The sequence below is a fragment of the Tachypleus tridentatus genome, chromosome 2 (assembly GCF_004210375.1).
Source record: "Tachypleus tridentatus isolate NWPU-2018 chromosome 2, ASM421037v1, whole genome shotgun sequence".
NCBI lineage: Eukaryota > Metazoa > Arthropoda > Merostomata > Xiphosura > Limulidae > Tachypleus > Tachypleus tridentatus.
This window is the reverse complement of record NC_134826.1, coordinates 38291069-38304084: the sequence shown is the minus strand read 5'-3', so window position 1 is coordinate 38304084 and position 13016 is coordinate 38291069. Positions and strand designations below refer to the sequence as shown.

General features: G+C 35.2%; 1 protein-coding gene across 1 annotated transcript in view; it reads left to right on the top strand.

Moving 5' to 3' along the window:
- The window catches only part of LOC143241081 (gamma-aminobutyric acid type B receptor subunit 2-like), a 178983-nt gene that overhangs the window by 119863 nt on the left and 46104 nt on the right, over nt 1–13016 (top strand). Inside the window, exons 5-7 of the mRNA XM_076484600.1 lie at nt 8296–8361; nt 11014–11205; nt 12237–12470. Of these exons, the coding sequence (XP_076340715.1) occupies nt 8296–8361; nt 11014–11205; nt 12237–12470 (492 nt within the window). The remainder of the gene's footprint in view (nt 1–8295; nt 8362–11013; nt 11206–12236; nt 12471–13016) is intronic.

The following is a 13016-nucleotide window of genomic DNA, read 5'->3' as shown; positions in this document are numbered from 1 at the left end:
GAGATGTTTGGTGTTTTTAAAATGGCAGCAAATAGAGTTTGTTGTTACATTTTTCATATTATTTTAAACAAACAATACTGTACGTAAAGTCACAAACAATTGCAGAGTCAAATAAAGAACTTTTAAGATAGCTGATATACGTATACAGCTCACATTATCTTTTTCTACCACTTCAAAATAACACCACATTTAAAAATGCAGCTCATAAGTATGTCTTTAAGTTTATTTAAATCAATCCATCTAGATGGCAGGAGTAAAGAGAATGTTCTAAATTTTCACAAGAAAATGACAAAAAAAAAAAACTGATGAATCTGATAAATTATTTAATTGGGTCATACTAAAATAAATCATTGTTCATGGTTGTAGAACACATTCTACAAAACCGTATTGATTATAATTGTATATTAACGCTTAAGTTTCACCATATCATCAAAGTTATATTTAATAATCATGATTTCTTCAATGATATTAATCACTAAAACTTCAGTTAACACAGTTTCGCCTTTCTACAAAATGTTACAAACATTTATTTAAGACTTATTCGTGGTCACAACTAAATCTGAACCTAGATCAATAAAAAAAAAACTGAGTTCACGCATGGAATAATAATACGATTTTGTTTGTTTGTTTGTTTTGAATTTCGCGCAAAGCTACACAGGAGCTGTCTTCGCTAGCCGTCCCTAATTTAGCAGTGTACGACTAGAGGGAAGATAGCTACTCATCACCACCCACCGCCAACTCTTGGGCTACTCTCACCAACGAATAGTAGGATTGATCGTGAAATTATAACGCACCCACGGTTAAAAGGGCGAGCAGGTTTGATGCAACGGGTCTTCGAACCAGTGACCCTCAGATTACGAGTCGAGTGCAAGGCCCTAATAATACGTAGGCATCATTTTAACCATAGAAACGTAATTTTTCGTAAATACTTTTCTAAGCAATCATTATAAAATCCAAACCTTTAGCAAATGAATGTTCAAAACTAAAACAAATGTGGATCAGTGAATGGATGTTTTTCATTATTAATTTTAAACAAAACGTAGAAAAACGTGACTAAGAAAAAGACGTTTATATCGATTTGGCTTCAGTAATATTTATCAATTTAAGTTCTACCATGATTACCAGACATCGAGAGAAAAAGCAACTAATATAGAAGTAAACGGATATTTTACTGCCATCTATTGAGTGTTATCAGAGGTAAATATAAACTAAATCTGTCTGATAAATCAACATGACGTTATATTCTAATCATGACCAACTACATGAAACTTTTTTAACATGCATTTCAGATATTTCACTCAAGGTACCAAATACGGTTTTATTATATTAATATGGAGTTTACTACACTGACCTAGTATTTACTAAACACATAAATGAGTAAACAGAACATTCACACGAAAGTAAGGACAGATACGACACACGTTCTCGTTAAAATCAGGGAGAATTAAAAGACAACTTGTAAACAGAATTATAGTTTTAACTCTTTTAGGTTTCTCACTATAGACAGATTAATATTATGGCCTATAACAATTGAAATTTTATAATGTCGCTGCTCAATGTTAAAACTTGAACACTTTAGATTTCAATATAGTTTCTCTATACTAAATGGTAAATACTTTAATAATTCTTAGTTCATCTTTAAAAGTAAAATATAGGTGTCTCCAAGAATCAACTATTTAACTCTACATGTTCCTATACGTTATCATACATTCAATGGAGTGGTCAAGTGTCTAGAAGAAATCTTTAATATGAAAAAAAGAAGTTAATGTCCAGTTCTTACTGCCCGTTATAAGTGATTAATCAATGAATACAATGACCGACTTAAGGATAAATTGGACGAAATAACTGAATACAATGGAACAATTGAGTTAAGGACAAGTTCGACAAAATAAACAAATATAATGAAGCGATTGAGTTGAGGATAATGTTTGATGAAACAGTTAGATTTTATTGAGATTAAGGCGGAAGAAGTAGATAAATGTAATGGATAATTGAATTAACGGCAATATGTATGAAATAAGTAAATAAAAGGGTAAAGCAGTTTCTTTGGTACAGCAAAATACCAAGTTTTTCTAGTTTCTTAAATTCAACAAGTTTCGATAATAGCGGCATCAGGACTTTATGTTTAATTGTGTCAAAAACTGTCGTTTTCGTAATTTTATTCATATACCAGTTATAGGTCAATGTGTCTAAAATAAATTATGCATAAAACTGTGTGCTTATTTTGTTGAACACTGGAGGCTACACTACCTGTGCTTTGCTCATTTTGGATATCAAAATCCAGTTTTTAGCGTTGTAAACACGCAAATTTACCGTTAAGGCACTGATGAGAGCCAGATGTTTTTTTTATTACTGTCGTTTTTGGCGCTCTATCCACTGAAATGAATCGAAATTCGGATATTAGCGTTGTAAAACAGCAAACTTACCGCTGACCCGTCAATGAATACTTTGCACGAAATAACCAACTTCACTGTCATTTCTTTGTCTATAACAACAATAGTTGTCTGGGACTTTAGTCTCTTAGGCATGCACAATACATACCTTGGACCTAAAGTAATTCAACTACATAAAGATAAAACCTCTGACTTTTGAGTTTCATACAGATTAATTCTCTCTAAAAAGGCTCAGCTCAATTCACTTTCTGCATCAAACTGCATATATTTCTTGCTCAACATCCCTTAACAGATACATCAACATATATCAATGTCGAAGTCAAAAGCATCTGCCCTGTAATCCGTCCTTTAATAAAATGGGATTAAATTTATTCGACTTGTAAGTCTTGTGGGACTGATCCCACAGAAGACGACATAACAATATATTGAAAAATTCACAATGCGGGGCTGAGTGCACCACACTGAGATATTGACTATAGAAGAAGATAATGAATTTCCTGGAGAGATAAATTTATTACATTATCCATCAAGGACTTTGAACAACAAGGATGTACAGAAAGGGAAATAAGCTGAACATCTTTAGTGAGAGTAAATCATACATAAAATCCAAAGTTAAGACAGATACCAGCAGCGAAAGTATAGAGGCTCTAGCCCAGGCCTTAAAGAGTTGATTTTAATTTCAGAATACAGAAATTCTAGTTTATTTTCTATTATCTTAAGTCAAACACAGCACCCCTATGAAGAAACTGACACGCACATCATACAAAACCTTTTAGATGAAAAGCATAGAGAATAATAAAACTACCCACTGGCACTTGTATTTAGATGTTACAAGTTTGACTAAAAATATGAACGCCAAACTATTTATTTATTGGAAAAGAAGAAGTAAGGAGGCAAAATTATAAAAAAATATATCAAGTTTCTTTGGGGTGTTTAGGATTATATGAAACAGTGACTTGTGGAATATGAAGTCTCAGCGAAAAGACACTTCCAAAGAGAGAGAAGTTTTCGTTTATTTCTTTGGAATATTCGCACAAAGCTACTCGAGAGCTATCTGCGCTAGCCGTCCCTAATTTAGCAGTGTAAGACTAGAGGGAAGGCAGCTAGTCATCACCACCCGCCGCCAACTCTTGGGCTACTCTTTTACCAACGAATAGTGGGATTGACCGTCACATTATAACTCCTCCACGACTAAAAGGGCAAGCATGTTTGGTGCGACCGGGATTTGAACCCGCGACCCTCAGATGACGAGTCGAACGCCTTAACGCATTTGGCCATGCCGAGCCAATTAGACTAGAGGAAAGACAGTTAATCATTACCACCCACCGCTACCTCTTGGGCTACTCTTTTACCAACGAATAGTGGGATTGACCATCACTTTATAACCCCCCCATGGTTGAAAGGGCGAGAATGTTTGGTGTGACCGGGATTTGAACCCGCGACCCTCAGATGACGAGTCGAACGCCTTAACGCATTTGGTCATGCCGAGCCAATTAGACTAGAGGAAAGACAGCTAATCATTACCACCCACCGCTATCTCTTGGGCTACTCTTTTACCAACGAATAGTTGGATTAACCATAGTATTATAACGCCTCCAAGTATGAAAGGTTGATCACGTTTGGTGTGATGGGGATAGGGAAAAGAAGAATCGTTTTGTAAAACTCCCTCTGATAGATCATAGTGCAGCTTTGAGTTTGGATAAACAAACAAATTTATTTTAGTATTTTAGAAAATAGTTAACTTATAGAGAGAATGTTTTATCTTTAATTTAACAGCAAGTACGTGATTTTATGTTCTTATATCGTTGAATGCGTCTTTAACCTGTTGACTGCCAAATATTTCAGCTGCTACAATACAACTCTAATGCTTTTTCATTTTGTAACTTTTTCGTGACGCCATTTTGGATCGAAAGTGAAACAATTTGTAAGTAGATAAAAGCATGTATGATGCTGATATCTAGCGTTGAAGTTAGGTATTATTGAGAACGAATTAACTCGTCCGTGGCACTGTGTTACCGATCGGCTTGAACGAGTTATCTCGTCTATGGCACTGAACAGGTTAATGATTTCTTTACAATATAGCTAATGAGAACTTGAAAAAATATGAATTCACTTTAAAGTTCAAATATTTTTCATTTATATGAAAACGTTTCCGAAACCAATGTTGAGGTAATTCCACCAAATCTCTACGAAACCGTAGTTTCATACTTTAAACATATTTGCGTTTCATAAACAAACTTATCTACTTGTTTGTTTGTTTTTTTTTGAATTTCGCACAAAGCTACTGGAGGACTGTCTGTGCTAACCGTCCATAATTTTGCAGTGTAAAACTAGAGGGAAGGCAACTAGTTATCACCACCCACCGCCAACTCTTGGGCTACTCTTTTACCAACGAATAGTGGGATTGACCAAAACATTAGAACGCCCCCACGGCTGAAAGGGTGAAGATGTTTGGCGCGACGGGGATGCGAACCCGCGACCATTAGATTACGAGTCGCACGCTTGGCCATGCCGGGCCACTTATCTATCACAAATATTTTCAGATCATGGCAAAAATGTATTTTGTTTCGTTTAGTCATTATTTTCACCAGAACTTGAATAAAATTAACAGTCGCGATTTGCAAAACAGAAAGATGATACATTTTGATATTTTGAGATACAAATTTACTTCTTATAATGGGAATAGCCACTTTTTAATATACCGGACTGTGATTTCGGAAGTTTATGGTTCACATTCTGTTATCCGAAAAGTGTCATTCTCAGATCTATAGTACTGTGATTGCATTATAAGAATACAGTATACCCTCACCTGTTCGCGGATCCCCATTCGCGGCCCCGCATATTCGCGGGTTAGGCTCTTAACCCTATCGCATCGTATGTCGGTATACCGGGCTAGCGTCACAACGTCATAAAAACGAATGCTCGGTAAACCGGGTTTTTGTAGGTCATAGAGACTGAAAGCGCTTTTCGAGGGTATGTCTGTATTTACTCTCTCAAGCAGTTTTATCGATTGACGTCTTTATCGAACAATGGGCTGAGCTGCTATTGGCTGACTGCCTCAGCTTCCCCCACAACGCAAACGGCAAAGCACAGCCGGTAACGCACTACACACGCACACACACAGCGCTCGGTGTTTACATTATCATTACTACATTAGTGAAATACATGACTGCATGCAATATTACTACATTATTACTGTATTAATGAGTAAGAGTGTCTTTAGAAAGTGTCTGGGAAGCATTTAGTACCGTATATAATCTCATACATAGAAGTTTTAAAACTGCATCCAATATTCGCGGTTTTTGCTATTCGCGAACGTAACCCCCGTGAATAGCGAGAGAATACTGTAATGATAAACTCTTATTATTGAATTTATTTATTAATCTGGTTGAAGTCAAAAACAAAGCTACCCAATAGGCTATCTGCATTTTGCCGACCACAGGTATTGAAACCTGGTTTTTAGCGCTGTCCCCAGACATACCACTTTCCATTGCGAGGGATTGGATTAGTTTATCCAAGAGTTAGGTGTGGTTGCCGTCTTCCCGCTGGTCTATCAGCTCAAAATTAGGGACGGATTGCCGTTGTAAAACTGTTGTTGGTGTTGTTTGGTATTCAATACAAAGCTTCAAAAGGACTATCTGTACTTTGCTCACCACGGGTATCCAAGCCTGGTTTCTAGCAGTATGAGTCTGCAGACATACCGCTGTCCCACTGGGGAAGCGCTGGTTGGTAGCTTCGTGCGAATATTCGAAGTAAGCAAGTAATCGTTAAACAATGTTTAGAAAAAAGTGATCGAATTCTTTATTGGACAAAATAATATTTTGGTCTTAAAAATTTTGCAAATCGAATGGTTCGAATTAAATTAATTATCATAATAATAGTGTTATTTTCCATTAAATTACTTACGACTTATTATCTATTATAATAAACGTTAATATTGGAAATATTTGCTATTTGTGAATTATTATCTGAGTTTCATCTATTTGTTTCTGATCAGTGGCAAATTTTGTTCGACGTTAACAAAATATTATATTCAGTTTTACATTTATTTAAGGCAGCTACAAAGTAACATTAAAACGTTTTTGTGAGACCTTTAAGATTTTGTTGTGAAATTTAGGTAGATATTGAACACTTACGTGCTTTTGAAATGTGTTAAACTGATAAATCAGGTTCAGTTGAATTTTCATTTAACTAACAGAAAAACACACCAAAAAACAAAAATATTGTGCTGAACGTATAAGTCAGTCAATATTTAAAATACTGGATGTATGCTCTATAAACTCTGGATAGCGCTGAAGGTTTGTTTGTTATGTCCTGAATTTCGTGCAAACCTACATGAGTGGGATCTGTGCTAGCCGTTTCTAATTTAGCAAAGGGAAGACAGTAATCACCACCCACCGCCAACTCTTGCGCTACTCTGTTACCAACGAATAGTTGGATTGATCGTCACACTATAACGCCCCCTGGGCTGGAATGGCGAGCGTATTTGGTGTGACGAGGATTCGAACCCGCGACCCTCAAGTTACGAGCGCCTTAACCAGCTGTCCATGGCGAGACAGACGCTGAAGGAATGCAATTTATTATGCAGTATACACGTCTTGACCAAATTCGTGAAGATGGTGGGGTAAGACCCCCAAAACGTGTAAATTATTTTAGGGCTGTTCCTATTTTAATAAATTATTTATTGTGTAATTATTTTAGCATTGTACTTATTTTCACTGCATATTTGAAAATAGTATAAAGTGCCGTTTTAAATTAGATCATCTAAATTTTATGAATTCTGTGGTTTTCAGAAAGACACAATTTTTTCAAAATGCAACATGGATCGATATATTAATTATCATATCGCTATTCATCTGTAAGTAAGCTGTTTGGTTCAGCCACTGTTTTTATAAGCATGATGAGCAACCGATTATATTGTATAATTGAATTTTTATTCATGACATATGGAACGATAGAACAGCAAAAGTTAATACTACCAGCTCAGTCAAACGTCTGGTTCCTGTTATCTATGATAACGATGACTTTCGTCCTATTTTTTTTATTTTTACATTTATCTTGAAGATAACACGTAGTACAAACTTTTTTTTTCAATGAGATAAGAGAAAACAGTATAATAGTTTTGTTTTAATTTTCGCGCAAAGCTGAACGAATGCTATCTGCGCTTGTCGTCCTAATTTAATAGTGTAAGACTAGAGGGAAGGCAGCTAGTCATCATCATCCACCACCAGCTCTTGGGTTACTCTTTTACCAAACAATAGTGGGATTGATCGTGCCATTATAACGCCCCCATGGCGGAAAGGGCGAGCATGTTTGGTGTGACAGGGACTCGAACCCGCTATCTTAGGATTACGAGTTGAGTGCCTTAACCACCTGACCATGCCCAGCCAATAGTATAATAAAAACTTCATAAACTTTTCCAATAATTAATTGTTTCACTACATATCATATGCGACATTTTAAGCCTAACATTTAACAATTTGTGTTTTGATCCTCCACATCTCGTATTTGTACAATATCTTTGATTATCAAATTGTTTGTTTGTTTTGGAATTTCGCACAAAGCTACTCGAGGGCTATCTGTGCTAGCCGTCCCTAATTTAGCAGTGTAAGGCTAGAGGGAAGGCAGCTAGTCATCACCACCCACTTTCAACTCTTGGGCTACTCTTTTACCAACAAATAATGGATTGACCGTCACATTATAACGCCTCCACGGCTGGGAGGGCGAGCATGTTCAGCGCGACGCGGGCGCGAACCTGCGACCCTTGGATTACGAGACGCGCGCCTTACGCGCTTGGCTATGCCGGGCTTGATTATCAGAACGATTTGTTTTTGAATTACACGAAATATGTGATGAAAGTAAATTTAATTGTCTTCAAGTTTGTTTTCTATTTATATTTTAGGAAAAAGACGTCCGTATAATTCTCGGTTACTTCGAAGAACACTGGGCACGAAATGTATTTTGTGAGGTAAGTTAAAGTCTGAGTATTTATATTTCCCAATATTTTTCTACGCCTCAAAGTATTTGTTTGATTGTTTTTGAATTTCACGCAAAGCTACACGAGGGCTATCTGTGCTAGCCGTCCCCAATTCAACAGTGTAAGACTAGAGGGAAGGCAGCTAGTTATCACCCACCCACCACCAACTTTTGGGCTACTCTTTTACCAACGAATAGTGGGATTGACCGTAACATTATAATGCTCCCACGGTTGAAAGGGCGAGAATGCTTAGTGTGACAATGATTCAAACCCGCGACCCTGGAATTACGATTTGATTGCCTTAATCACCTGGCCATGCCGGGCCTACACTCAAACTAAGTACGTTTTCTGATAACAGTATAAAAGTAGCCTAATGGTAAGTTGCAAGATTTTGCTTTAATTCACATCCTCTTAATTTAATACTTTCTTTAACCTGGTTAACTTTAACACGTTATTATTAATATGAACGAAAAAATTCGCTCGCGATAACCGAATTTTTTATATGGTAGTATCCTAGATTAATCTAGTTTCTAGCTTTGTAAGTATGTATCTAAGTTCAACTAACAGCTCTTAACGTTCTTGACTGACGTACTCAGGGTTGCTCAAGGGTTTTCCTTACTTATGTGACTTTGCCCCTTTATCAAAGGGGTCTCAAACGCTCCAGGAAGGTCATTCCGGAATGGTTGGATATTAATAATACATCTTGAGTGGTATACTGGGGTCCCTGTGTGTCACAAGCGGCTTTTGAGCCCCTTAGCATAGCATGGGTATTTTGGGTTAATAGAAATAAAGAGGTTTAAACTAACTTCTGAAACAATTAACACCCTACACCAGCTGCGTAACACATGGTACAGCACATTTATTCGTTACGTTGTCTTTAAACAGTTTTCAACATCCTCTCTGTTGCTGTCACAAACAGGAAATAAAACCCACAAAACGTTGGTAAACAATAATTTCATTCTGTTTGTGAATTTGTAAAAAATGGGTATGTATAAATACCCATAATATTTGGGTATATTAAGACATAAATAAAGACATAAATGTATTTCACATGGTCGTTTTATTGTGAATAATTACCAATAATATATGTTATTGTTGTTTGTTTGTGGTTTTGTATTTCGCGCATAGCTACTCGAGGGCTATCTGCGCTAGCCGTCCCTAATTTAGCAGTGTAAAACTAAAGGGAAGGAAGCTAGTCATTACCATCCACTACCAACTCTTAGGCTACTCTTTTACCAACGAATAGTTGGATTGACCGTCACATTATAACGCCCTTACGGCTAAAAGGGTAAGCATGTTTGATGCGACCGGGTATATGTTATTAAATTTGACTTTACATAGATGTTGTTTAGCGCTTTGAGTAAGGTAAAGCGTAAGTAATTGCCCTTTAGATTTATTAAATGAGTTTACCTTTCATAGAGTATAGAATTGATTAACCAAACTAACAAGTTATATCTTTAAAATAAGGTACCCTTCTAACGTACTGTTATCTGTCATACTTTAGTTTATGTAAGGAGACACGCTTATCGCACATATAATAACGCTCGTAAATCACAATTTTTGACTAATTAACAATGCTTTACGTAGTTACGACATAAAAATATGTTTAAATTGATCGTATGGTTTTATTGATTGCCAGTAAGTGAAGTTTTCAACTTATCTTCAGGAAAAGGTGATTCAACGTATAGAAATGTTCTTTTAAAATAAATATTCTACATATCTTTGTGGTTAGGGTCGCGAGAATGAACCCAATCATTGAACATGTTAGTCGTTTTAGTCATAAGGGCGTTATAACGTAACGATCAATCTTATTATTCGTTGATAAAGAGTAACCCAAGAGTTGGCGGTAAACTGAATAGTAATAAACAAGCTGACCTTTAAAGTAAGCCTCTTAACTGAGAGAAGGGAGCATTTTACGTCATTCCACGAACGTATAACTGTATGAAATCTAATTGATAACTGATTTTCCATAGACCTACAGAACGAGATTATAAGCTGGAAAGTACTAATGATTTATTTTAGATTTTACAGTTGTTCAAAATATGTTAAAACACGAGCTTATAAACTTGTTTGATTGGACAAACAGCACTGATTAAAGATATGCTTTTTCCTTAAGCGTACATATAACTATCCGCCATTACTGTACAAAAACGACTCTTCTTAGACCTACATCGAAGCGGGATTATGTGCTGTGTGATATTAATAACAAATGATTTATCTTAGACCTACATCCGAACGGGATTACATGCTATATGGTATTAATAACAAATGTTTCTTCTCAGACCTGTATCAGAACTGGATTACGTACCACGTTGTGTTAATATCAATTATTTATTATACTAACATCAGAACGGGGTTATGTGCCAGGTATTATTAACAACATATATTTCATCTTATATTTATATCGAAACAGGATAACGTACCATGTGGTGTTAATAACAAATGCTTCGTATTAGTTTTACACGATACTGCGATTTACACGTGATTGAGGGTTAGGTGTTATTAACAGTAAAATTCTATTCTTAAAATTACCAATTAGGGTTATAAGTGTAGATATTTGATGTATATAAGCAGGATACATTTGTTTAGCGTACATATTAGAACTCTAGCGCTTGAACATGTCACGCAATATTTTCTACCTAGGCCTATAAAATGGGATTGTACGGTAGAAAGTACCAGTGGATAATTGTTGGGATGTATGATGACAGCTGGTGGCTGAAGTACGGCAAGAACCTAACCTGTAATCAATCACATCTTAAAGAAGCCATCAAAGGCTACATAGCCATTGATATCTTACCACTCAGTTCTACTAATAATATCACTGTGTCAGGTTTGGTAAGTTCAACAGATGAATTTTGGTATGTGGTTTCGTCTTGCTATCAAATGTTCCTTTTTTTTTCTGTTATTTACTGTATTCACTCTTGCCAACATCTTAATATATTTCAATACGTAAAATTTCATGCACGTTAATTGTATATAATTCAGTCAGAGTATCATAACTTAAACCTTTTTTTTTTTTAAATTACGGAGAAGAAGTGGAAATTACTTGATACTGTAAAATCATACAAAACGGTTTAATATACAGAAATATCGTGAGTGTTTTTGTTATATATATTCATACTAATAGGTTGAAAATCCATTTATAAAAAGGTTTAATCCTCATATTGGTGTTTATACTAAAAAAGAACAATAATTATGTTAATAATACTAGCAAGTAGGACAGTCATACATGATTATCTTCACATTCTATATAATATTAATGATTTTAATAATACTAGTAAGTAAGACAGTCATAAATGTTTGTCTTCACATCGAATATAATATTAGCTATGTTAGTAACACTAGTGAGTAGGACAGTCATAAATGTTTGTTTGTCTTCACGTGCCGTTGATTTGAATCGAAAAAACACTAGTTATGACGGTAAACTTTCTCCAGGTTGAATAAATCTTTTTAATAATAACTAAATGTTATTGAATACAAAACTAATATTCAATTCAGTATAAAATTCTAAATTGTTTTAGTTATTCGGATGCTAATATTTAAAGTTGATCTTGCATTAGCCAGAAGAAACAGACATTCCAGGGTAATGAATCATTAGGTCAGCAGTGTTGTATCAAAGGTTTAAGTTATATTGTTCCTCCAATAGACTCAAACCTCCCTCAGATAGAGCATTGACACTGCTGATGTAATATTACGAGTAACATTCATCGGTCCTACTTTGTTATATTGTAAACGTACTGCGGTAGTCAAACTGTTTACATTGCTTGGGTAATCTAATTCTAAGTCCGCTTCACTAAACGTATTGATATTGTACAAAACCATAAGTTGCACATTTTAATTCCCTATATGACATCATGTATTGCCAGACATCAGCGGAATACAATGCTCAATACAAGCAACGTTACCGTAAAGGTAATAACCGTTTCCATGGCTACGCTTATGACGGAATTTGGGTAATAGCTTTAGCTATTCAGATGGTTAAACGGAAGCTTCTCTCTATTGGAAGTTCCAAGACTCTAGAGATGTTTGAGTACAGAGATCCATTTTGGGGAACTATTTTCCGAGAAGCATTTAATAAAACATCATTCATCGGAGTTACGGTAGGTGGCGCTTTCTTTCTAGCAATCACAAAAAATTTGTTTAAAAGACCTTCAGAATTCTACTTTAAAAAGCATTTCTTAAAACATGACTATGTCTGAAAGTTTACATTATATAGTAACATTTGTAACGGTGCAACGTGTACCACTGTAAAGAACATACAATACTTATCATAGCAAAATAAAAGTTATGTGAAAAGTCTTTTCCATAGATTCTGGTAGAATAATATAGTAGCATATTTCTCACTTGATAAAGTGTATTATTTCGATAAATTGTACTAATGCGATTATATGTTTAAAAAGTACTATAAAACTTGACAAATAATACAGTAATATGTTTTGTATAAGGTCCCTTACATCAAAAGATAATATGGTGCGAGGTTTAGTTGCTGAGATAATCTACTTTTTTACGGTTTCATAAAAATTAGCACTTATTTCTGTGAATAATTTTAATATCAAATTTAAATTCATAACTTAAATTTCCATCTAGCGTATGCTGAATAACGTTATGCCACAAATTGACACGTTGTTTTTATTTCTATACGTTTT